The sequence below is a fragment of the Engystomops pustulosus genome, chromosome 4 (genome assembly GCF_040894005.1).
Source record: "Engystomops pustulosus chromosome 4, aEngPut4.maternal, whole genome shotgun sequence".
In the NCBI taxonomy this organism is placed as follows: Eukaryota; Metazoa; Chordata; class Amphibia; order Anura; family Leptodactylidae; genus Engystomops; species Engystomops pustulosus.
Window position 1 is genome coordinate 75,851,341 of NC_092414.1, and position 27,809 is coordinate 75,879,149.

Sequence of the window (27,809 nt, forward strand, 5' to 3'; positions counted from 1 at the left end):
GGATATGTTGAGATAATAATTGCCAGGTCAGTTGAAGGATGTGAGTAAGAATAATACTGACACCACCGCTGTCCCTGCCTACGTGAAGACCACCCTAAATGAGGACCCCCCAACTGCTGTGTTCCCTACACTCAATAACATGAAAGATGGGGAAAGGAGAGACAAAAGTGTAGTCAGCCATTATATTCAAAACCAGGAAGGTGTAGCAGAAAGAAGTCAAAGGGTCACAACCAAGTGGCAAAACTGTTTTTTATTGCTTTTTGGTGTTTTGCATGTAATAACTATGCATTTATAAGATATTCTTGTATTTACATAAGTTTATTTTTGTCTGTAACCGTCATTGGGGTATGGCCTTTTTGTGTATCTGTGATATTTATCAAATATAACCAGATCATGGTTGTAATTGATGGGACTGCATGGGGAACAATGCCAGTATACAGTGTAAATATATGGCTATATATTGAACCAACAAATCATAGATGGCCCTTGAAACTTTAATGAATTTCTAAATAATGTCATTTTTTTCCTGACTTAAAGAGGACCTGTCTAGTTTATTGTGCACTTTTATAACCAATGAAGTAATTATGTGGAAGGATATTTTCTTCTAATTTTGTTTTGACCATTTCACAGCTGCGTCAAAGGGATTTGTCCCTACGCAGTCCAGCTATGTTAATGCTGATTGGAATGTGTCAGGGTATATAGAGAATCAACCTTAAGTTAACAGTAATAGCATGGCAAATTGTACATTTATAATGGTGCTTCAGAATTGAGAGTTCACATGGGGATCCTACTAAAACAGACATGTCAGGTAAGGTCACATACTACAAGAAAACCCAAAGGCCATAGAGATAAGTCCATGGACTGACATATCATTGGTGCAACCTTAACAGTTGCATCAGGGGTCCAGTAGGTTCATTGCCACCTGCTTCCTGCTGTCTATTAAATTATAATATAGCTTTGTCTGGGAAATACTGTTTATAGCACATACAGTGTGGTTGGTTACTAAGGGAACAAATAATATATTTCCAGCAGGGTTATACCCTTTTTTTCTATACACTTTAATGACTATGTTCTCTTTATTGCTCACTTTGACACCAATTTTAGGGTTAAGTTGGTGTCACGAGAAGTTAAATTCTAAATAAATCATAATAGAGAAATGAATTAAAAAAAACGGAAATTTACTAAAATAAATTTTAATCTGTTCTTGCTGTTGGTCTGTATTTTATGTGAAATAGTTGACCATAAGAAAGAAGAAACTAACTGATGCTTTCCATGTAGTCTCAAATTTTTGATAAGTGTTGCTTCCACTTAACAGGTCTGTGACTTCAACTTTGTTTGTCACAGGTGAATTGGGCTGATCTGCAATACCAAGCAGAGCAGATTATCTGAATCAGCATTATACACTCACCGGCCACTTTATTAGGTACACCATGCTAGTAACGGGTTGGACCCCCTTTTGCCTTCAGAACTGCCTCAATTCTTCGTGGCATAGATTCAACAAGGTGCTGGAAGCATTCCTCAGAGATTTTGGTCCATATTGACATGATGGCATCACACAGTTGCCGCAGATTTGTCGGCTGCACATCCATGATGCGAATCTCCCGTTCCATCACATCCCAAAGATGCTCTATTGGATTGAGATCTGGTGACTGTGGAGGCCATTTGAGTACAGTGACCTCATTGTCATGTTAAAGAAACCAGTCTGAGATGATTCCAGCTTTATGACATGGCGCATTATCCTGCTGAAAGTAGCCATCAGATGTTGGGTACATTGTGGTGATAAAGGGATGGACATGGTCAGCAACAATACTCAGGTAGGCTGTGGCGATGCAACGATGCTCAATTGGTACTAAGGGGCCCAGAGAGTGCCAAGAAAATATTCCCCACACCATGACACCACCACCACCAGCCTGAACCGTTGATACAAGGCAGGATGTCGCAGCAGAAATCGTGACTCATCAGACCAGGCAACGTTTTTCCAATCTTCTACTGTCCAATTTCGATGAGCTTGTGCAAATTGTAGTCTCAGTTTCCTGTTCTTAGCTGAAAGGAGTGGCACCCGGTGTGGTCTTCTGCAGCTGTAGCCCATCTGCCTCAAAGTTCGATGTACTGTGCGTTCAGAGATGCTCTTCTGCCTACCTTGGTTGTAACGGGTGGCGATTTGAGTCACTGTTGCCTTTCTATCAGCTCGAACCAGTCTGCCCATTCTCCTCTGACCTCTGGCATCAACAAGGCATTTCCGCCCACAGAACAGCCGCTCACTGGATATTTTTTTTTTCGGACCATTCTCTGTAAACCCTAGAGATGGTTGTGCGTGAAAATCCCAGTAGATAGCAGTTTCTGAAATACTCAGACCAGCCCTTCTGGCACCAACAACCGTGCCACGTTCAAAGGCACTCAAATCACCTTTCTTCCCCATACTGATGCTCGGTTTGAACTGCAGGAGATTGTCTTGACCATGTCTACATGCCTAAATGCACTGAGTTGCCGCCATGTGATTGGCTGATTAGAAATTAAGTGTTAATGAGCAGTTGGACAGGTGTACCTAATAAAGTGGCCGGTGAGTGTATATTCTACTAACATTAGCGAGGACTAATACAGAAAATGCCAGCAGACATTTGTATACATGGCTAGTGGATGCTGATGAACGTTTGCAGTGACCTTACCTGGGTTCTCACTTTTCCTTAAGAGAGGTGACATTTCTAGTCGCATGATTTCTTCATCTCAGCAAATGTTTAATTTGTCCTTTTACACCGCACAAGTAATTTTTATAGTCTGATTCTTTCATGCATCTTGATTTCATAATGATAATAAAGGTGTTGGGATAGTTAATGTACTGTTGATGCAGCGTGACTTGTAGTCAGGACAATCAATAAGCATTTCCATCTGACTAAACAGATCGTGGCAATCTGCACTTAGATAAAGAAATTATGACCCACTAGACAGCCCTTCAGAATATATCATGTGGAAATGAACTGGCAAATCACATACAGAAGCTGAGGCTGTGCTGTGGAAAACTGTGAAACATGCTTTATGGTTCCATTACATATTGGACTTAAAGGAAATCTATAGTCTGATTCATACTTTATAAAGCAATATGTAGATATAAGGACAGGCAAAAAGAAAAGGATAAAGATAGAGAGTGGGTTTATATTAAAACATAGCTTTTATTTATATAAAATAAGATGGAGTATAGATTCCACCAAAAATCCCATTGATTTTTGGAGAATCTATACTCGATCTTATTTTATATCAATAAAAGCTATGTTTTAATATAAACCCACTCTCTATCTTTATCCTTTTGTTTTCCCCTGTCCTTATATCTACATAGTATCATTAAGGTGGTTTACACCCGGGAGTGTGCCTTACATTACAGAAACTATTTTTTTCAATTTCTGATAAAGGAGTATCAATTACTAAATCCACTTTGCACCCTCATGCAGGACCGATCTAGACTTATTACCGGAATCCCCCCTGGCAACATAGTTAAAGGGAACCTTTCACCAGGGACCTCATTTTCACTAAAGACAGGTTGCAGAAGCTTATTACACCTGCAGTGCAAATCTGCCTTTTTCCCTTTTCTAAGCATTTGCATTACAATATAATTGTGTGCTATAACTTACTCGTGCATCATGACAAAATCCTGGGGTAGTCACAGGGACTGGGCTTTGGTTTGGATGCATTTCAAAAAACAACATGTGCCTTGTCTGTATTACTCACTCCTCAGAGCTTGGCCCCCACCTTTGTGCTCCTGCACAGCTACACCTCCTGCTCCTTCTCACAGGTCACAGCCTGGTGAGATGACATCTGTTGGGGAGGGACAAGCTGTACAGGAGCACAAAGATGGAGGCAACATGCAGCTCAGACAAGTCATATGTTGTTTTTTGAAATGTATCCAAACCAAAGCTCAGCCCCGGTGACTACCCCAGGATTTTGTCAGGAGTAAGTTATAACACACAATTATATTGTAATGCAAATGCTTAGAAAAGGCAGAGAGGCATTTTTGCACTGCAGGTGTCATGGGCTCTTACAATCTGTATTTGGGGAAAATGAGGTCCCTGGTGACAGGTTCCCTTTAAAAACACTCCCCCAGCCATAGAAAGTGCCCCATAGAAAATACAGGCAGGAATATGACCTGCCCAATCTTTTGTGAAGCATAAAGTAATCACGTTCCCTGCGCGGTGATGCACAGTGCCTTACAGTGCACACAACACACTGGGAACGTGCCAAATAGAAGGCAATGGAGCTATGAGATAGCAACGGTTTGTGCAGCTAACTCTAAGTCAAAGCATGTGGTCCTGTTGTTGGTGTTGAATGAGCTCTGCGGATCATATGCTTGGATACCACTGTCTAAAGATATGTTCATGTATGGCCTTTCTTGTCGCATTTGTATTTTGAAAATAGCTTAAAAAATATTTCCCTTAATTTTAAAAAAATGTAACAAAAACTGATCAATGCATGACAAGAAAAGAACATAGGGACATATTACAAACTGAAAGGCTTAAAGAGAACCTGTCATAAATAATTGGCCTAATAAACCAATACCATTTTATTGTAAGGCAGCTTAAAGCCTTTGAAATCATTGTTTTTTAATTGGTCCAGTGTGGTGGCATCATCGAGAAAATCATTTTTGAAGTGAGATGTAAAATGGTAGCATAAAGTCACAGAGGCGTAGAGTTTAGTCACCTCAGAATGCCTTCTACGCTGTGATTGATATCATGCATTGACTACAGGAGATCTGCTTAGTAATGTCTCTGGATGCAGGACCATCAATACAGTAAAGGGGGCATTCTGAGGCAAGGAGAGCTAGACTTCAGAGTTAAACTCTCTGCCTCCTTGACTTTATACAACCATTTCACATCTAATTTCAAAGTTGATTTTCTGGATCATGCCACTACGCCAGGTGATGAAATGACATATTCTCAAGGTGTTCAGCTGCTTGATACTGATAGTGGTTTATTAGGTCAATTTCTGCTGACAAGTTCCCTTTAAAACAAGTAATATGTCATCTGCTGTCTCACTAAACGTCAGATGGGGAATGACATCATTGCATTCTATACTAAAAACACTTTTTGTTCCCCCAGGACTGAATCGCTTGCTTTCAAACTGCACTTATGAAGCAGCATTCCCTTTACATGAGGTATAATCTTTGACTCTTGTTTTTACAGATTTTTTATAATATAAAGTCATTTAGTGATGAACATTTATAAGTTAAGCTGTATAAAGATACAGCTGAAACCAAAGACACATATACAGGTTTTTCTCACTATCTGACATTAAATCAGACTAAACCTTTCCTGTTTTAGGTCAATTAGGATTACCAAAATTATGTATATTTGCCAAATGTCAGAATAATGAGAGAGTGAATCTTTTAAAGGCATTTTTAGGAGTTTACAAGAGTTTCAAGAGTTTACATACACTAAAATTACTATGCATTAAACCATTTGGGACAGCCCATATGATTATGTAATGTCTTTGGAAGGTTCTGTTAGATTTATTGACAGCATCTGGGTTAATTAGAAACACACCTGTGAATTTCGAAGGCACATCTGAAAGACACTGCTTCTTTGAGTTACATTATGGGTAAAAAATCAGTCAAAATATCAGGAAGAGAATTTGGACTTGCAAAAATCTGGTTCATCCTTAGGTGTCTTGTTCATCTGCACAAACAATTATACACAAGCATAGAAATGATGGGAATGTCCAGCCATCATACCGCTCAGGAAGGAGATGGGTTCTTTGTCCCAGAGATGAATGTGCTTTGGTCCGGAATGTACATATCAAACCAAAAAGTAAAAGACCTTGTGAAGATTCTGGCTTAAGGTGGGAAGAGTATGTTCTTATACACAGTGAAAAAAGTACTGCATCGACATGGCCTGAAAGGCCAGAATGCCAGAAATAAGTACTTACTTCATAGAAAAGCCTGATTAATGTTTGCAAATGCACATAGGAATAAAGACCTTTTTTGTAGACGTGTCCTGTGTTTGACCCAAGTTATACAGTTTAAGGACAATGGTACCAAATACTAATGAAATATATGTCAACCTTTGACTTTGCAGAAAGTAATGAAAATGCCTTAAAATTCTGTCTCTCTCATTATTCTGGCATTTGACAAATATAAATAATTTTGGTAATCCTAATTGACTTAAAATGGGAAGGATATATTCATGTCAGATGTCAGAAAAAAACATGCATATGTGTCTTTTTATATAATGCATATAAACTACTGGTTTTAGCTGTACATCTCATTTTTATATTTACTCAAAAATTTCATTGCTTTTGATATATTTTTCCTGCTTCTCAGTACATGGCATGGAATATTAAATGCCTTCACTATGAAGTGCAATTTGCTACACAGAAAACAAGCCCTCATACAGCTCCTTACATGGAAAAATAAAAAAAGTTGTAGATTTTGGGGAGTGAAAAATGAAAATGGCGGGAAGGGGTTAATATAGCGTATACATCACTCAGCTCCTTCCATCCACATAAAGAATTCTAGCACTTAACCTGTGTTGTCCATATAGAGGATCCCCTCTTTGCCAGCTACTTTGTTACCTGTAGTTGGGACATAGCAAAGACTGGATCCTGGGGAGGTTAGTTACTACTTACAAAGACTACCCATGACATTCATATTAAAGAAATTCTGTCCGTGGATTCTACAAAGTTTTACAGTGGGAAGATTCACAGATCTGGTGCTTCTTGTAGGTAATGAGAGACTTATTAATATTCTGGGCTGATCATGCAGGAGCTGGAGAGAATTCGCCCTGCGGACACTTCTATATGTGGCTGGCTCTTCTAAAACTGTGTTTTATGTTCCAGAAACACAGCAACAGTTATACATAGTTAAAATGAAGGAATCTTCGACATTTTATTCTACTGATGGTTAGAGAACCATGAATTACAAACACATAACATTTTTTTGCCCAATGGTTCTGTGGAGCATGTAGTCTGCCTAAGACACCAAACCTTGTCTTGGTCCCGACTTATGGTCTATGAGAAGTGTCAGACTTGTCCATGTACCAGATAATCCTTTGGTGATTCCAGTGTCTAACACTTTATAATAAAACCATTGACATGACATCACATTGCTCCCTGTGACAGCACTATGCCCTTGATGACAACACATTGCCCTATTATCATTTGTTTATGGAGCACCACAGGGGCAGACAAATAATAACATTTTTAAGTAAAAAATAATATTATAAGCGTAACAAAATATCAACATACTGTCAATATATATAATTACTAGTATAATTGCACACAATGGCCCAGTTGTATCACTGTTCTGCGCTTAAGTGTAGTTGTAGCGTCTTAATTCTGGCACATTGTTTTACCAGAATTATCACAAGCTACAACCATCTGTGATGAGTTGAGTTCCTGCATCTTATTAATCACTTTACTTTAGGCGCAATATAGATGCAATGTTAGATTTAGGCACTTACATTTGATCCTCCTACAGCAGTGATGGCGAACCCTTTAGAGATCGAGTGCCCAAAGGAGACCCAAAAACCACTAGCTTTTCCCAAAGTGCCAACAGGCAATTAAGGTAGTAACAAACTTATTGCTACTAGAATCTTTGAGCCTCAATCCGACCCTGTCCACACATTTTCCCTCTTCAGACAGGACCAAGCAGCACAGGATGGGTCACTAAAATAGCAGGGCACTATTTGGACTGCCTGAGACTGCAGGAAGATTCCATGTCTGGCAAACTCTGTGCCTGGGAGATAGCCTGTGCCCACAGAGATGCCTCTGAGTGCCATCTCTGGCACAAGTACCATAGGTTCGCCACCACTGTCCTACAGGCTCCTCTCTGCTTCTCTCCGACACCCTAGCATGAGAATAACACTCACAGCAGAGCCCAGGTGTGTGACAAGCTGCATACAGTGGCTTCTCCTGGAGGGGATCCTCCAGTGCTGATTTCTGCTGCTCCCCTGTAATTCTGGCCAGTATTCATCCTTAGACACTAGTGAGGACATCCTGCTACACAGGGACACATCTCTGTACTATCTGCAAAAATCTTACAAACCTCTCTTCTATCCTTCTACACAGGGACACTTCTCTGTCCTGTCTACAGCTCACACTCACTTCTCCTCTATCCAGCTTTGAGCTGCTGCTTTTGAACTGTAAACGGAGGCTGCAGGTAGTGTTTGTAGTGTCTGCTGAGCTCTTCTGCTGGGGATAAGCTACTCAGTGTTGCTTCTCCGTCTACGCCACCTTCTGGTTGGAGTGTTTTTACGCTTAAATTGCGCCTAAATGAACAAGTTGCTAATGATGAATGATTATTAGGCACAGCAAAACATCTGGTTTGGCAGGATGAATGGTAAAAACATGGTGTTTTGGCTGTGCAGCTGTTTTGGTGTTTGGTTGCAAAACAGGCGCAAAAACAGTGCGACAATATGAAAAGGCGTAAAAATAAGTGATACATCTGGCCCACTTTTCAATAAAATGTTCATAATGTACTAGATGCAGTTCAAAGATGGATATTGTGTAAAGCCAACACTATGGCTATATTGTAATAGGTGACTTTTTGTCTCATTTGTATTTAAGGGAGGTTACAGAAGCAAAAACTCAATAAAGACCCATGGAGCAGAAAATCACAGACATCTTCTTTTTGAGTGCTGGGCTTCCTGGGGGGTATGGTACAAATATCAGCCTCTGGATCTCATACGGTAAATGTCTCACTCATTGGCAGCTGGAGTTTATAACAGGTTTTATACACTTTGGACATTCATCGAGATGATATAATACAAGCTATTCTGTCACTTTTGTTTGAAGCTGTTATGTCTAGGGAATAGACAAAGAATAAATGCCAGAATGTAGAAGTACTGAGACAAACATAAGCAATCTAAGAGGAAAATTGTAGAACCCAGCTGTTTAATACTGGAAACTTAGCATAATATCAACCACCATCTTCATTGATCCATTGACATTGTTTCACCTTGGCTAAGCTTTTTGTGGCCATTTTTTGAATTGATTTAATTAAAAAAGTGCTATACTGAGTACACCAATGCATTCAAATTGTAATCTATTAGCAATATGTCAGTGACCGGCTCCTGCAGTGATCACGCCAGTCACGACTTCTATGCTTGCACGACCACTGAACATAACTACAACGGCTTCGTCCAGGGTAGATTCGCATACATCGGGGCAAGGACTTTGGGACACATGTGTTGGGTGTTTTCTCCTCTCTTGATCTGTAATTGGTTGTGCGCTGTAATTATTTATTATTAAATATAAGATAAGATTGGTTTTCTATGGCTTTATGTTTGATTTAACCCTTTAATATTGTCTTTTTAAATGTGTCTAAAATCTTATAATAAAACCCATATATATACTGTATATATAATTGGAAAAACCTAATTTATAACTATTTTATCCTTACTTCTCTATTCTGTTTTTTTGCACAGGAGGTATTTTGGGGAGAAGATTGGTCTGTATTTTGCATGGTTGGGTTGGTATACTGGAATGTTATTCCCAGCAGCGATCATTGGACTATTTGTGTTCCTATATGGAATGTTTACATTGGACAGCTGCCAAGTCAGGTAATCCCTTTCTTTTTGAGTAAAAACTTAAGATATTGCCTCTACCCCCATACAGTATATATAGAATAAAGGATAATGGGGTAAATGTATTATGTTTCCTCTGCCAGTTTTCTATAGTTCTATTTTCTAAAACCATCAGAGACTATAGTGGAAAACCTTTCTTTCTCTATGCTACATGCTACTGCACACAGATGGGACTCTATGTACAATCTACTCAGCTCCTCCTGCTCTATAACATACTGCCGCCTAGGAATTGAACACTGTGTATAATCTTCTTAATTACTGCTCTGTAACATGCTACTGCTCACAGATACAACCTGCTCAGCTCCACCTGCTTTATAATATGCTACTGCCCACAGATGGGATACCATGTACAATCTGCTCTCCCTGCTCTATAACATGCTGCTGCCTACAAATTGAAAACTGTGCAAAATATTCTAAGTTGCTGCATTATAGATGATCTACCCATAGATTGGACTAAACGTTCAATATGACATGTTGCAGCATATTGACAGGACACTGGACAGTGGTTCTTTACCATAAGTGCAAGAGTTATTTCTATAGAGTGGTTTATACTTCAGTCTTGTGCCCTGAGCTTACATGTGAACGCTCTATTTACTTGGCATCACAGGCCTAAATCTCTCAGGGTGATAGATATTTAATAACTTTCACTTGAAGTTCCTGTAGTCATTTAGGGTCATCTAGGGATAATGGAGCAGTCTTGTGCAATTTGCTTGTCATTAAAATAAAGTACAATCTTTCAACTTAGTAGTGATTATATATTCTATCTGCATACGGACAAAAGAAGCTATAACTGTAGCCATAATTACATGAATGACACAATTGTAAGGTACACTTTGTTCTGCTTGGTTTCCAAGATGGTTAGTCATGCTCTGCCGTATTCTGTCCTTACTCCCATATCAGATTCAGAGCATTGCAGGATCGTAGGGTGCTCCTTTCTTGTCACTATTCTTCATGCAGAATGAAGAGAAGAAGTAGGACAATCATTATACATCAATCATCTTCTGTGACTTTATGCTGCTGGGATCACTGTGACAGTGCTGTGTAGTGGAACCTCATATACCAACATACAGAGAAACCTAAGGCCGTAATTATTTCAATCCAAAGGAAGAAATGTATTTCATTCTTTTTGTTTTACAGCAAAGAAATCTGCCAAGCCACAAATGTAACCATGTGTCCACTGTGTGATAAATACTGCCCCTATATGAGGTTATCAGACAGCTGTGTCTATGCCAAGGTAATGCAATACCCTGTGGGAGGTCAATAGTTTTTTATGTAGACTAAATCAATGGATGGTTCTAGGGAGGTAAGATATTCACTAAATAGAACCATACAATAATGTAAAAAATTATAAAACATCAAAAAAATATATATTAGCAATTTGTAAAATTACAATATTATTTCATAAAAGTATCTTAAAGGAAATCAAGGGATTCATTACCATGTAATATTGCAGATTCTGCTAGGAAGCAGGACTAGCTTATGAGCATGTTGAGACTTGCTACTTCTTGCTACCACTTACAAGTAGTGAAAACTGCATTTATATTCTAGGATTGTAGCTAAATGTGAAGCCCTGTGTTGTCCTGGTGAAGGAAATCTCTATACTGAACAGTCCTTTTCCTCTGAGTTAATGCTGCAGCATTTGACCAGTAGCCTGCTACAGCAGTAACTCATAGCAGGGAGAAGGGGCTGTGCTGTGTGCCCAGTGAAGAGATCTCACCACAATTCATTTTTATTAAGGAAATATTACTCAGTATTCCAGGGCTGCTAGTACTGTCTGCAGTTTTGCTTTGTCTGCTGACATATTTCCTTTAAGTCTACAGAAAACTGATACATCATCAAAATATCATCCTCACCAAAACCACATAATTAAAAGAAATTGCAAGTCTTTACATATTAAAATCAGAAAGAGTTGCTGGAATTTTACTAAGTCACTTTATGTGGTAAATAACACTTTATATGTGTGAAACAGTATAACCAAATTAGTGTAGAGAGACCTTAGTACAATAAATGTACTATTTATTACTATCTTCTCCAAAGCCGCATACATTTTAATTGCTGTGTTCATAGAGCCACCCTTTCCAAATCTTGGGCTTTGTTCACATATCCATTGATGAATTTCATTGTTGCAATGATATAGAGCAAACCAGAATAGATGACTTAAAAGGGAATTCCCTGAACGTTATGGCATATCCACAATACATGCCCTGAATGTTTGACCCTTTCTTTAAATGGAGGCAGGTCCCAGAGGTGGGAATAGCACTTATCAGACATGTATGGCAAGTCCTGCGAATGTGCCATAAATGTCCCAGCTAAGTGCTGTATTAAACAGATGATGGACACTAATGACCTTGTCAGGTTTCTGTCATGGATCTCAGCATCTTACCAGGCAAAATAATGCAGAGTCAGTGCTATTTTGTGTAGTACTAATATAATCTGCTAACAGACTCTCCAATGCAGATGTGAACAGTCTTACAATGCTTATTTCTGTCTTTCTTAGGATAAGTTCACATTTGATTAATGACAACACAAAGTTACTTTCTTGTGGCGCAACAGAAATATAGTTTATATATAAGTAATGCAATAGTCCTTCTACACTACATAGATGTAGCCATGACAGTGAATGATTAGTTTGCCACTTATCTGTATGAGAACTTAACTATTTACTTTACTTTACTATTTTATAGCAAAACTGATATTTTTGTGTTTCAGGTTACTCATCTCTTTGACAATGGAGCAACTGTATTTTTTGCAGTTTTCATGGCAGTGTGGGGTAAGCAAGTTCACTAAAGGAACCCCCAAGACCCCTAGACATCCCTACAATCTTACATTCTCAATAGCAAATATTCAGAAAATATCCATGTAACATTCAATTCAGAAGTTAAACATTGTATAACATTGTTTTAAATATTTTTAGCTACCGTTTTCTTAGAGTTTTGGAAACGAAGACGAGCTGTGATTGCCTATGACTGGGATTTAATAGACTGGGAAGAAGAAGAGGTAAGAGCAACACAGATGATCTGCTAGTTCAATACATTAGGGTACACAAAGTAATTGATTATATAGGATAGGTTTTGCTACTACTCTTGGGTCATGTTGTAATAAATGTCTCTAAGGCCAATTTGACTCAAAAGGCTTGTCCTGCCAATAACAGTTTTTTCAATACAGAGGAAGGATTGAGAATTGGTGATTATGATGGGATAAGTAGCAGACAGGAATTGGAGACTAAGGGGTTTTACAACACAAAATTAACCACTTCCGGGTTATCAACAGGTAATCTAATGCCAAGGCTGAATTCAAGTAATCCTTTGATGATGTGAGTCCTAGATTAAACCTTCTTTCGGTGCTAGTCCCAAGTAATCCTTTGTTCTGTGGTACCAGGATCTGGCTGCAGCATCGGATCCTAGGCCCTTCCACGCTGCAAGTCCACACACAACAACCCCTCTCCCGCATGGGTTTCACCTACTGTCCGCCTCTGAGGCCCAACCTACGAGCGAGTGAGGGAGTGAATAAATATGATCCCTAACCTCCCCTCTTCCTTGGAAATGTGTGTTTTATGAAGAGCTTAATTTCCACCCCTCCTCCGGCCACTCCACAGAGGAGCGGCTCCATAACATCTGTAGTTTGTTTGTTTCTCCAGCCCCTTAGCAGAGAACAGCTCCAACTTTATTACCCCCTCCCCCTCTCCAATGTGGTAACTGGATGTAACTCAAAGACTTACAGAGATACATCACAGATCCATTGTTACAGCGATTAAACACTGGAACACCTGTCAATCCCAAACATTGAAGTTCTAGAGAATCTACAGAATATTTCCATTGATGTTCTATTTCTCTGAGAAGGTAAGAATATCTAGGGACAATCTGTACAGAGTTAAAGTGTTACTCTGATGTTATAATTTCCCCCCTTTTAAAACAAACAGAATGATACCCATATTGTACTGCTCACCTTTTTCTTTCAAATATTTCATAGCAGCAGTAAACTCTTCTTGTATCTGCTCTGAAGAGAAGTCAAGTTTAGGCCGGCCACATTTACCATGATTTTATGTGTTTTCTCAATAAGTACTTTAGCAGTAAATCCTTTGAGATTCTTAAATCCACTGATCACTGCATAGTGTGGATATAAGATCTATCTGGTGACTAGCCTGGCAATTATCAGCACATGGAGTAGCATGTAGCATGTAATAAGAAGTAGAAACTGGCAGTGAAACAGGAGGTGGTTTAGAGATAGAGGAAGAGATTTATCATATCATAGCGGCAAAACAATGCTTGGTCTGACTGGGTGTAGTTATGCGTAAAAACCTGTGAACGAAAGGCATGGGTTGGGGACTCTCTGTGCTCACATACTTCGCTAGCTGCCGTTCCCCACTATTTAAATTGCAAATTCTTGCCCTGCACAAGAATTTGCGATTCTTTCACTGCTTCTAAGCTAGAAAACTGGCATAGATGCAGTGATAAATCCTTCCCAGGTATTGCAGAGAGAAGCTGATAAGATTCTGTAGAATCACAGACTAAGAAGGAGGGATTGATAGGAAACAGGGGAGACATTGTACCTAAATGTGTAGGAGACTTCTGAGCAGCAGGAGACACAGCTTACTAGACAGCTTTTTAGATAGTTGCTCTACATCCCAAGAGCTATTGATTTGTGGAAAAATATATTGGAGTTGCACTTTAAATTTACCAGCATTCTTTATCTCACAGTGGAGAATAGGACAAAATGTTTTCTTTAATAAAGTATACTGAGAAGTTTTCAGTTTATCATTTATTTAAAAATATTGACAAATATTTTGTTATGCTTTACAGTAAGTTCTTCTGCTACTGACCTATAATTTGGATGACATACCTATGCATTTTCTAATATGGATTTCTGCATCAGAGTTGATAAGGCCGCATTCAGACGACCGTAGTTTAACAATTGCTCACCCGGCTGTAGCCGGGCGAGTACAAGTAGGTGAGCGGCAAAGGAGGAAGGGAGAGCGCCGCTCACCCTCCTCTCCGTATAGGAGATAGCGGCGCACAGACATACACATGGAAAAAGATAGAACATGAACATGTACGGTGCTGTACCACACCACCGCTGTGTGCCTATTGCCGTCTATTGGGGCGAATATATACAGCCGCAAGCTTGGCCTGAATATGGTGAATATGGCGTAACTCTGTATTTTAAATGCACCAAGATTTTTGTATCTTGGGTTAAATTTGTCAGCACCATGTGGATAGGATTTGGATGAAAGTTTCATACCATTATAATAAAGCCACATATAAGCTTTTGAATTACTGCCACAGCACTAGGATCTACCATCTCTAGGACATTTTGGGTAAATACATATCTGCATTCTGTACATATCTAGAGCATGAAGGTCCTCTCCGACAGTGTAAAATGTAAAGTGGAGTGGTGTGTGTGACTGAAGAGTAAAATAAACATAACATATAGACTCAGCAGTGCTTAAAGTCCCTTAAAGGGGCTGTCCAAGATTCTAAAAAAATCTTAAGGTGGGCTGGGGAGTGGCTACACAAAAAAATAAACCTCTACTTATCTCGGCTCCGACAACTTCCGGCTGCCTGGCACTCCATCTGTCCCCTGTGCCAACACTCAGGCACTGTAAACAAACAGAAGCAAGGTACCGAGAGATGTGGACGTGGGACACCTGGAGCACGAGAAAAGGTTTATTTTTTCGTATAGCCACTCCCATCCAACCTCAAGATTTTATTAGAATCTCGGACAATCCCCTTTCAAGGGAGAGAATCACATACGAAAAGTCACTTTTCGTTTTACCATAGTATAGTGGCAATATAGCAGTAGGCCCCTTTTGTGATATAACAGTACCATGTGGATTATAGTGTACTGCATTTTATGTAACATCATTTTCTTAAAGCAATACTAATTTATAATTATTCTCTTTAATTTAGGAAGAAATACGTCCTCAGTTTGAAGCCAAATACTCAAAAAAAGAACGGTTAAACCCAATATCAGGAAAGCCAGAGCCTTATCAAGCCTTTACAGATAAATGCAGCAGACTTATAGTGTCTGCTTCTGGAATATTTTTTATGGTTTGTTATCTCTTTCACATAATTATGGGAGTTGTTTTATAGTACTTTTCCATGATTCTTTGAATAAGACGTTGTAAAAGTCATGTTAGTAAATCTTTTGGATTCAATGACCCTCTGTAACTTACAGTTACTAGCCCCCAGTCAAAAAACTATAGCAGGCAAACCCTAATACATAATTTATTGTATTGGCCTTTTCATAAAAGGAATAGACATTTCACGGGCCCCTTAAGAATCCTGGCCTCAGGTGCAACTACATCCTCTGAGTTTATCCCTGGGGACGCCTCTCCAAATTCTGGCATCAGTATAATTGAAATGCTAAATGTAGGGTTTCCCAATGATAATATATTGCGCATGAGTTACAGTAAAAGATGTGGATGCAAGTGGTTAGTAACTTACAATTGTATAATTTTTATTACTATGTATTATTGTTATAAAATATTGACCTTCAAGGCTTTATCCGAGATTAGCAATAAATGCAGGAGACTAATAAATCCATGTATCAGAAGTCAAAATAGAAAAAATAGACACAAAACCATGCAACTTAAGACACTATTGTTGGACCATTAGTCAGGCCCCAATGAATCAGGTGTTCCATAGTTGGATCTCTTGTGCCCTATAGCAGTGGCCCTAAACTTTTTTGTATTTGGGTCGGACTGGGTCGGATCACCACTTTACCGTGGTCCCAGGGAAATAAAATGGTTGCCCTGTAAATACCCCATCTCATATACCCCATATCTTACCCCAACCCATATAATGTGCCATTTCCATCAGCCCCCAGTCTAAAATGCCCCTTCCCTTTAGCTGCTTCCTTTTCTGTAGCCCCCTCCTGATTGTGCTCCTTTTACTGTTGTCTGTGTATATAAGAAGCGTGCTACAGAAAAGGGGACATTATAATACTCCTTTTTCTATAGTATCCCACACATACATAATGTCCTCTTGTCTTTGGCCTTTTCACTAAGAGGAAAAAAAATATTCATACTGTACATATAAGCCAAAGCACCTAATTTTACTACAAAAAAAATTGGGAAAAGTTATTGACTCGCGTATAAGCCTATGGCGGGAAATGCATCCACTGCTCAACAGCCTCCCCTCATCAATGAACTTTGCATCAGCAGCCTCTCCTCACTAATAAAATGTCCAGCAGCCTCCCCTCACTAATGGAATGTCCAAAAGCAGTCTCCCTATACTAGTAAAATGTCCAGCAGCCTCCCCTCAGTAATACAATGTCCAGCAGCAGCCTCCCTTTTTCTAATGAAACGTCCAGCAGCAGCCTCTCCTCACTAATTAAATATCCAGCAACTGCCTCCTTATACTAATAAAATGTCCAGCAGCCTCCCCTCACTAATAAAATGACCAGCAGCCGTACGTCATCAATGAAATATCCACAGCAGAGCTCCCAACACTAATGAGATATTCACAGCAGAACTTCCCCCTTTAATGAAATATCCACAGCTTAGCTCGCCCCATTAATGAAATTTCCACAGCATAGCTCCCCCATTAATGAAATGTCCACAGCAGAGCCCCCCATTAATGAAATCAAGTGTAGCAGAAGTTTTTAGTTATGCTTACCCCAACCAACTGGGAAAACATTCAACAATATGAATTCATTTCTTATATGCACATGGTATTTTTACATCTAGTTTTGCGGGTTGCACAATTGCTATTTTTTCCTCAAGTATTGAGTTTAAATTCTTGTCAAGCCATGCCCTTTTCACTACACTTTTACATGTGTGTGTATGGCACATATGTATCCATATGTGTGTAGTACAAAACATTGTATTTTGGGAACAAGTTGGTGATAAATGGTCAATATATGTGTCCCACTGTGTCTGTATCTTCATGTTCTGTCGCCAGCCTCCCCCTGCACACACGTTACTCCTCCTGGAAATCAAAGATGTCCAACACTTAGGAACCTCGCGGATCAGCACTGGTTTCACAATAACATAATAGAAGGATGATGGACGTCCAGTCTTTTTCTCAACGTAGTAGCTGAGTTGTGTTATTCAAGTGAATAGAAACTTAGATGCAGTTCGCTGAACCAGCCAATACGAGAATGGAGATGGAATTCTTCCTCTGTTCTCCATTGTTATTTCAATCTGATCCAGTGATAGGTTTTTAGTATCATGAACTTGAAAAACCACTTTAACATTCCTGTTATCTTCCACTCCCGGCAGTGTAAGTCTGAGTCCATGTTCTTAACCTAGGAGGATTATCTGAACAGCACAACAAAATGCCCAAAGAATGCCATTACAAAAGAATACAAGTGTTTCCTAAAAGAGATGTGTCAGGAGAGGAAGGAGGTTGTTCCACCACCGGGTATCATAGTCACAGTGTCATAGTATAGTACTATATACCTATACAGTGTGCATGTTTAACATTGCCTGCATTGATAATATAATTCTATTTCTGAAACGGTCTTGTCTTTTTCCCTCTTTAGATATGTGTGGTAATTGCTGCTGTTTTCGGCATTGTTATATATCGTGTTGTGACTGTCAGTACATTTGCTGCCTTTAAATGGGCCTTAATCAGGAATAATTCTCAGGTTGCTACCACAGGGACTGCGGTGTGCATCAATTTCTGTATCATAATGCTTCTGAATGTGGTAAGATGAGATGTTCTCATACTCAATATTTGCAGATGATATATAAGCATTTGCTAAAAGGTACAGCTGTGCTATTAGAGGAGAGGCAATTATTGTTTTTTGAGGGGAGGGGGTTATATAATAATTCAGTTCCATAATATAATACTTCAGTTTTATTTTTGCGTGCCTTGTAAGTGATTGTTATAATACGTGGTAAGCTGCAAATAAAACTAGATTTACACTTTTGTGTAATTGATTGTGATATTTCTGTCTGCTTTTCCTTCTAGGGGATGGGGATTTATTATATGTATATATATATATATACACTCACCGGCCACTTTATTAGGTACACCATGCTAGTAACGGGTTGGACCCCCTTTTGCTTTCAGAACTGCCTCAATTCTTTGTGGCATAGATTCAACAAGGTGCTGGAAGCATTCCTCAGAGATTTTGGTCCATATTGACATGATGGCATCATACAGTTGCCGCAGATTTGTCGGCTGCACATCCATGATGCGAATCTCCCGTTCCACCACATCCCAAAGATGCTCTATTGGATTGAGATCTGGTGACTGTGGAGGCCATTTGAGTACAGTGAACTCATTGTCATGTTCAAGAAACCATTCTGAGATGATTCCAGCTTTATGACATGGCGCATTATCCTGCTGAAAGTAGCCATCAGATGTTGGGTACATTGTGGTCATAAAGGGATGGACATGGTCAGCAACAATACTCAGGTAGGCTGTGGCTTTGCAACGATGCTCAATTGGTACCAAGGGGCCCAAAGAGTGCCAAGAAAATATTCCCCACACCATGACACCACCAGCCTGAACCGTTGATACAAGGCAGGATGGATCCATGCTTTCATGTTGTTGACGCCAAATTCTGACCCTACCATCCGAATGTCGCAGCAGAAATCGAGACTCATCAGACCAGGCAACGTTTTTCCAATCTTCTACTGTCCAATTTCGATGAGCTTGTGCAAATTGTAGCCTCAGTTTCCTGTTCTTAGCTGAAAGGAGTGGCACCCGGTGTGGTCTTCTGCTGCTGTAACCCATCTGCCTCAAAGTTCGACGTACTGTGCATTCAGAGATGCTCTTCTGCCTACCTTGGTTGTAACTAGAGATGAGCGAGCACTAAAATGCTTGGGTACTCGTTATTCGAGACAAACTTTTCCCAATGCTCGAGTGCTCGTCTCGAATAACGAGCCCCATTGAAGTCAATGGGAGACTCGAGCATTTTTCAAGGGGACCAAGGCTCTGCACAGGGAAGCTTGGCCAAACACCTGGGAACCTCAGAAAAGGATGGAAACACCACGGAAATGGACAGGAAACAGCAGGGGCAGCATGCATGGATGCCTCTGAGGCTGCATAATCGCACCATTATGCCAAAATTATGGGCAACAGCATGGCCATGACAGAGTGACAGAATGAAGCTAGATAGCATGTAAAACATCCAATAATTGACCCTGACACTATAGGGGACGGCATGCAGAGGCAGCGGCAGCAGCGGCAGGCTAGAGAGTGGCATGGCGACATACTCTAAATGGACTCAGGCTTCAAACCAATGGGTGGCAGAGAAGAACCAAAGGAGGTGAGCAAGAAGCGCTCAAATAATATCGGTACATGATAAAAGTTTGCCAGTATATTTTGTGGATTACACAGCAGGGTGGCGACAAAGTTAACATGGAAGCCATGAAAACAACCCAAAATTCTGCCTGACACAGCTCGTTTGATAAGGGGACCATGTATGGAGGCAGTGAACTAGTAGTAGATTAAAGGTGCTGCAGTTAAAACTATGTTAGTTGGATCTTGGCATGGAGCTGGCGCTCCGCTGCCAGGCGAGCTTTCGCCAATCCAAGCCCCTGTCTCTAGGCTACTCCCCAAACAGCACTTCTAAGAACCTTTTGTATAAGATCAAGTGTAGTAGCGTTCTTATAAGTTTGGGATATGGCGGTGAGGGGAATGTATACAGATGCACAAGAAGCGCATGATGCGCATGGAGCTGGCGCTCCGCTGCCAGGTGAGCTTTCGCCAATCCAAGCCCCTGTCTCTAGGCTACTCCCCAAACAGCACTTCTAAGAACCTTTTGTATAAGATCAAGTGTAATAGCGTTCTTATAAGTTTAGGATATGCCGGGTGAGGGGAATGTAAACAGATGCGCAAGAAGCGCTGAAATAATATTGGTAAATGATAAAAGTTTGCCAGTATATTTTGTGGATAACACAGCAGGGTGGCGACAAAGTTAACAACTTTGATGTGGAATCCATGAAAACAACCCAAATTTCTGCCTGACACACCTCGTTTGGAGGTAGCAATGGAGACAACGTGTGGAGGCTGCTATGGAGACAATTTAATTTGGATAGTGCCTGTATGTGGCAGTCCAAAAAAGTTTTCAAACCAGAGAAGCAGGTAGGTGGCCCTCCAGAAAAATGAAATAGATTGAGTGCCTGTATGTGGCAGTCCAAAAAAGTTTTCAAACCAGAGGAGCGGGTAGGTGGCCCTCCAGAAAAATGAAATAGATTGAGTGCCTGTATGTGGCACTCCCAAAAATTGTTTAAAACAGAGGAGCGGGTAGGTGGCCCTCCAGAAAAATTGAATAGATTGAGTGCCTGTATGTGGCACTCCCAAAAATTTTTTAAAACAGAGGACCGGGTAGGTGGCCCTCCAGAAAAATTAAATGCATAAAGTACTATAGCTAGAGCCAGTGGGCCCTGTCAAAAAATAGCCAGTTTCCTCTGCTTTACTGTACAAAGAGGAGGAGAAGGAGGAAAATGAGGAGGAGGAGGAGTGGATAAATTATTCAGGTTGAGCTTCCTTCACCTGGTGGAGATTGGAAATTATGAGAAATCCATGCTTTATTCATCTTAATAAGCGTCAGCCTGTCAGCGCTGTCAGTCGACAGGCGTGTACGCTTATCGGTGATGATGCCACCAGCTGCACTGAAAACCCGCTCGGACAAGACGCTAGCGGCAGGGCAGGCAAGAACCTCCAAGGCGTACAGCGCCAGTTCGTGCCACATGTCCAGCTTTGAAACCCAGTAGTTGTAGGGAGCTGTGTGATCATTTAGGACGATGGTATGGTCAGCTACGTACTCCCTCACCATCTTTCTGTAAAGATCAGCCCTACTCTGCCGAGACTGGGGACAGGTGACATTGTCTTGCTGGGGTGACATAAAGCTGGCAAAAGCCTTGTAAAGCGTACCCTTGCCAGTGCTGGACAAGCTGCCTGCTCGCCTACTCTCCCTCGCTACTTGTCCCGCAGAACTACGCACTCTGCCGCTAGCGCTGTCAGAAGGGAAATACTGTTTGAGCTTGTGAACCAGGGCCTGCTGGTATTCATGCATTCTCACACTCCTTTCCTCTCCAGGGATGAGAGTGGAAAGATTTTGCTTGTACCGTGGGTCCAGGAGAGTGAACACCCAGTAATCGGTGCTGGAATAAATTCTTTGAACGCGAGGGTCACGGGATAGGCAGCCTAGCATGAAATCTGCCATATGCGCCAGAGTACCAACGCGTAAGAATTCACTCCCCTCACTGGCCTGACTGTCCATTTCCTCCTCCTCCAACTCCTCTTCTTCTGCCCATACACGCTGAACAGTGAAGGACTCAACAATGGTCCCCTCTTGTGTCTCGCCAACATTCTCCTCCTCTTCCTCCTCATCCTCCTCCACCTCCACCTCCTCCGATATGCGCTGAGAAACAGACCTAAGGGTGCTTTGGCTATCAACAAGGGAATCTTCTTCCCCCGTCTCTTGTGACGAGCGCAAAGCTTCCGACTTCATGCTGATCAGAGAGTTTTTCAACAGGCCAAGCAGCGGGATGGTGAGGCTGATGATGGCGGCATCGCCACTGACCATCTGTGTTGACTCCTCAAAGTTACTCAGCACCTGACAGATATCAGACATCCACGTCCACTCCTCATTGTAGACTTGAGGAAGCTGACTGACCTGACTACCAGTTCTGGTGGAAGTTGACATCTGGCAGTCTACAATCGCTTGGCGCTGCTGGTAAACTCTGGATAACATGGTCAGTGTTGAATTCCACCTCGTGGGCACGTCGCACAACAGTCGGTGAGCGGGCAGTTGGAGGCGGCGCTGCGCTGCCCTGAGAGTGGCAGCATCTGTGCTGGACTTCCTGAAATGCGCACAGATGCGGCGCACCTTCGTGAGCAAATCAGACAGATTGGGGTATGTCTTGAGGAAACGCTGAACTATCAGATTTAACACATGGGCCAGGCATGGCACATGTGTCAGTCTGCCGAGTTGCAGAGCCGCCACCAGGTTACGGCCGTTGTCACACACAACCATGCCTGGCTTCAGGTTCAGCGGTGCCAGCCACAGATCAGTCTGCGCCGTGATGCCCTGTAATAGCTCTTGGGCGGTGTGCCTTTTATCGCCTAGGCTCAGCAGTTTGAGCACCGCCTGCTGTCGCTTAGCGACGGCACTGCTGCTGTGCCTAGAGCTACCGACTGATGGCGCCATGCCCACGGATGGTAATTCGGAGGAGGAGGAGGTGGAGGAGGGGTGGGAGGAGGAGGAGGCATAGTAGGCCTGAAACACCTGGACCGAAGTAGGCCCCGCAATCCTCGGCGTCGGCAGTATATGACCAGCCGCAGGGTCAGACTCGGTCCCAGCCTCCACCAAGTTAACCCAATGTGCCGTCAGCGATATATAGTGGCCCTGCCCGGCAGCACTCGTCCACGTGTCCGTGGTCAGGTGGACCTTGTCAGAAACGGCGTTGGTCAGGGCACGGATGATGTTGTCTGACACGTGCTGGTGCAGGGCTGGGACGGCACATCGGGAAAAGTAGTGGCGGCTGGGGACCGAATACCGAGGGGCGGCCGCCGCCATGAGGTTGCGAAAGGCCTCGGTCTCTACTAGCCTATAGGGCAGCATCTCCAGGCTAAGCAATCTGGAGATGTGGACATTAAGGGCTTGGGCGTGCGGGTGGGTTGCACTATATTTGCGTTTCCGCTCCAGCGTCTGGGGTATGGAGAGCTGAACGCTGGTGGATGCTGTGGAGGATCGTGGAGGCGACGATGGGGTTTTTGTGCCAGGGTCCTGGGCAGGGGGCTGACTAGCAGCTGACACAGGGGAAGGAGCAGTGGTGTGCACGGCCGGAGGTGAACGGGCTTGTTGCCACTGAGTGGGGTGCTTAGCATTCATATGCCTGCGCATACTGGTGGTAGTTAAGCTAGTAGTGGTGGAACCCCTGCTGAGCCTGGTTTGGCAAATGTTGCACACCACAGTCCGTCGGTCATCCGGTGTTTCCTTAAAGAACCTCCACACTTCTGAAGATCTAGCCCTCGCCGCAAGAGCCCTCACCACGGGAGCTTCACTAGTTGACAGTGGCGCTGATGCACCAGCTCTGGCCCTGCCTCTCCGTCTGGCCCCACCACTGCCTCTTCCAACCTGTTCAGGTCGAGGACTCTCCTCCGTCTCAGAAGCACTGTGTTCACCCGGCCTCTCAACCCAGCTTGGGTCTGTCACCTCATCATCCTCCGATCCCTCAGTCTGCTCCCCCCTCGGACTTCCTGCCCTGACAACAACTTCCCCACTGTCTGACAACCGTGTCTCCTCATCGTCGGACACCTCTTTACACACTTCCACTACGTCAAGAAGGTCATCATCACCCACAGACTGTGACTGGTGGAAAACCTGGGCATCGGAAAATTGCTCAGCAGCAACCGGACAAGTGGTTTGTGAGTGTGGGAAGGGTCCAGAAAACAGTTCCTCAGAGTATGCCGGTTCAAATGGCAAATTTTCCTGGGAGGGGGCAGACTGGGGGGGAGGAGGCTGAGGTGCAGGAGCTGGAGGAGTGCCGATTTCGGTGACATGGGTGGACTGCGTGGAAGACTGACTGGTGGACAAATTGCTCGAAGCATTGTTGGCAATCCACGACATCACCTGTTCGCACTGTTCTGGCCTCAACAGTGCTCTACCACGAGTCCCAGTAACTTCAGACATGAACCTAGGGAGTGTAGCTCTGCGGCGTTCCCCTGCTCCCTCATAAGCAGGTGGTGTCTCACCCCGCCCAGGACCACGGCCTCTGACCCCTGCAGTAGTTGGACGCCCACGTCCCCGCCCTCGTCCTCTACCCCTAGCCCTCGGGTTAAACATTTTTAAAATGAGAGTTATAACTTTAATTTTTTTTTAACTTTTTTTTGTGTTTTTTTGTTTTTTTTTGTGTTTTTTAGTTTTTAAAACCAAACGATGCTATCCTATTGCTATGGCTATTTTCTAGCCAAGTATGAAAGCACACTACTATGCCAGATGAGATGACGCTGAGTTATTAAACAAAATAAACGTAAAATAAAAAAGGAAATGGCAGACTGTGCCTAATTGAAATCCAACCCCTAATAAATTTTCCCACTTCGGTCTTTGCAATGGATATGTGCGTCACTAAGCGCAAAACACAGCGGTCGCAAGTCTCACTACAAATTGCTCACAATTTGCTAGTAGATGCACTGCAGCAAGTACAGCCACCAGCAGATCAACCAGAAATCAAATATATATAACGCTACTGTAGGCGTAAGTAAGCCGTTTGGATTCTCCTATGGCTATTTTCTAGCCAAGTATGAAAGCACACTACTATGCCAGATGAGATGACACTGAGTTATTAAACAAAATAAACGTAAAATAAAAAAGGAAATGGCAGACTGTGCCTAATTGAAATCCAACCCCTAATAAATTTTCCCACTTCGGTCTTTGCGATGGATATGTGCGTCACTAAGCGCAAAACACAGTGGTCGCAAGTCTCACTACAAATTGCTCACAATTTGCTAGTAGATGCACTGCAGCAAGTACAGCCACCAGCAGATCAACCAGAAATCAAATATATATAACGCTACTGTAGGCGTAAGTAAGCCGTTTGGATTCTCCTATGGCTATTTTCTAGCCAAGTATGAAAGCACACTACTATGCCAGATGAGATGACGCTGAGTTATTAAACAAAATAAACGTAAAATAAAAAAGGAAATGGCAGACTGTGCCTAATTGAAATCCAACCCCTAATAAATTTTCCCACTTTGGTGTTTGAGGTGGATATGTGTGTCACTAAGAGCTAAACACAACGGTAGCAAGTCCCCCTGCAAATTCCTCACAATATGGTACTAGCTGCAAATAAAAAAAAAAAAGTATAACGTTATTGTAGCCCTAAGAAGGGCTGTTGGGTTTTTGGAGAATCACTCCTGCCTAACAGTAAGCTAATAGAACACCCTAACGCTTTCCCTGACCAGCAGCAGCTCTCTCCCTAGCGGCATCCAGACACAGAATGATCCGAGCAGCGCGGGCAGCGGCTAGTCTATCCCAGGGTCACCTGATCTGGCCAGCCAACCACTGCTATCGACGTGTAAGGGTACCACGTCATGCTGGGTGGAGTGCAGAGTCTCCTGGCTTGTGATTGGCTCTGTTTCTGGCCGCCAAAAAGCAAAACGGCGGGAGCTGCCATTTTCTCGAGCGGGCGAAGTATTCGTCCGAGCAACGAGCAGTTTCGAGTACCCTAATGCTCGACCGAGCATCAAGCTCGGACGAGCATGTTCGCTCATCTCTAGTTGTAACGGGTGGCGATTTGAGTCACTGTTGCCTTTCTATCAGCTCAAACCAGTCTGCCCATTCTCCTCTGACCTCTGGCATCAACAAGGCATTTCCGCCCACAGAACTGCCGCTCACTGGATGTTTTTTCTTTTTCGGACCATTCTCTGTAAACCCTAGAGATGGTTGTGCGTGAAAATCCCAGTAGATCAGCAGTTTCTGAAATACTCAGACCAGCCCTTCTGGCACCAACAACCATGCCACGTTCAAAGGAACTCAAATCACCTTTCTTCCCCATACTGATGCTCGGTTTGAACAGCAGGAGATTGTCTTGACAATGTCTACATGCCTAAATGCACTGAGTTGCCGCCATGTGATTGGCTGATTAGAAATTAAGTGTTAACGAGCAGTTGGACAGGTGTACCTAATAAAGTGGCCGGTGAGTGTATATGATGAGGGGCAGGCCACCCCCTGGCCCTTACAGATTCATCAACAGGCCTTGATGTATCCATAGGGCGGCAGTGCAGAAGGGAAAGACTACAACAGGTCTGACCTGGTGTAGTTTTGCATAAAAACTTACAAATGAATGTAAAAAAGTACACAGGTACGGGGCAGGAACGCACCGTACTGGTCCACTCCCCCGGCGGCCGTGCCCCTCCAAGCCCTGTATTACTGAAATTGTGATTATTCCTGTGATTCTACGTCATAAACATGCAAGTAAGCACTGATAAATTCCCCACTGTTTGTTTCCCATGGTGTTTAGCAACATGCACTGTGCAGCAATTCAGCTTTCATGTTTTATGGTTATGAACACCAATAACATAGATCTCCCTGTGAATAGTGGTAGCAGTAATATACATAAGGGCATCATTGGAACACTATTACATTCCACTTATAGGTACTGTTTATGGTTTATAGGGGAGATCTGTGGTGACAGGTTCCCTTTAAGGAGAACCTTTCACTTTGACCAATTCCTTCTTTTTTATTCTTAAAAAATAAAATTTATTCCTCCCCCATAGAAAACATAAAGTCAAGGCGGCAAGCATTCAATCTCCCTCTACCTCCACATGGCCACTATGCACTCTTTCCATCTTCTGGAGTCTTGCGCATGTGTGGTGTGACTGTGATTTCACAGATGACACTGCTTGTCTTTGACTAGTGACCATTGAGGATCATCAGCCCATCTAGCATACCTGCCTACCACTGTGCGGGGTAGTGGAGATTGCATGTTTCATCTATGCAGTCGGCCACCACCAGCAGAAGACCAGCATTGTCAGCAATGAGATCCAGGTGGAGAATCAGAGAAGGAGACAGACATGGAAGGGTAGTGCAGAGCAGCCATGTGGAGGCAGAGATATTTTACACTATATAACATTATGGAAATATATACTTAAGCTAATACCTAAGTATATGGTGACTAAAAGTTGTAAAGTGGATAAATTGTGATTTTATGCTGACACACATTTTTTCTGTTTTACAGCTCTATGAAAAAGTTGCACTTTTTCTCACCAACCTCGGTAAGACTTATTAAAAGGTTAAAAACAAAAATAATTTATATTCATGCTTATCAATGTGATATGTGATATACGCTGGAAGAGCATGTTACAAAGTGGAAAGTAACCAATGAGGTTATATCAAGGGTTAAATATTTTTATCAAAATAGAGCTAACAAGTCCATGATGGCCATTCCTAAATAATTTGGCTCTATGGCATGAAATAAGGTCCTTGGTTTCAATAGTTAAGAAAAGTATATAATTTTATTTCCAAATAAGAGGTCGAACCCTCATATCCTGTCCCCTGGCAGTCGACCGTATACATGAGGGGGCCCGCCGACACACCCCCTCTGCTCCCCTGTCAGAGAGACTTTAAGGCTATAAAGAAATGTACATATAGAATGTAATCACTTCTCATTGTGTACAGTTGGTGTACATAGAATATTATAGAAGTGTCTAAACCAAACAGGGTTGAACCACTGTATTTAAGCAGCCACCTAAGTATCTAAGTTACTTTGTTATAAAAGATGTATCATATATACTCGTGTATAAGCCGAGTTTTTCAGCACAAAAAAATGTGCTGAAAAAA

At 42.2% G+C, this 27,809-nt stretch overlaps 1 protein-coding gene across 5 annotated transcripts in view; it reads left to right on the forward strand.

Moving 5' to 3' along the window:
* ANO4 (anoctamin 4) overlaps positions 1–27,809 on the forward strand; it is a 130,444-nt gene that overhangs the window by 66,333 nt on the left and 36,302 nt on the right. For all 5 annotated transcript variants that reach the window (XM_072146357.1, XM_072146360.1, XM_072146358.1 and 2 more), the window contains 9 exons: positions 5,085–5,140; positions 8,548–8,669; positions 9,408–9,542; positions 10,704–10,800; positions 12,276–12,336; positions 12,481–12,563; positions 15,473–15,613; positions 18,051–18,215; positions 27,208–27,244. In XM_072146357.1, the coding sequence (XP_072002458.1) occupies positions 5,085–5,140; positions 8,548–8,669; positions 9,408–9,542; positions 10,704–10,800; positions 12,276–12,336; positions 12,481–12,563; positions 15,473–15,613; positions 18,051–18,215; positions 27,208–27,244 (897 nt within the window). The remainder of the gene's footprint in view (positions 1–5,084; positions 5,141–8,547; positions 8,670–9,407; positions 9,543–10,703; positions 10,801–12,275; positions 12,337–12,480; positions 12,564–15,472; positions 15,614–18,050; positions 18,216–27,207; positions 27,245–27,809) is intronic.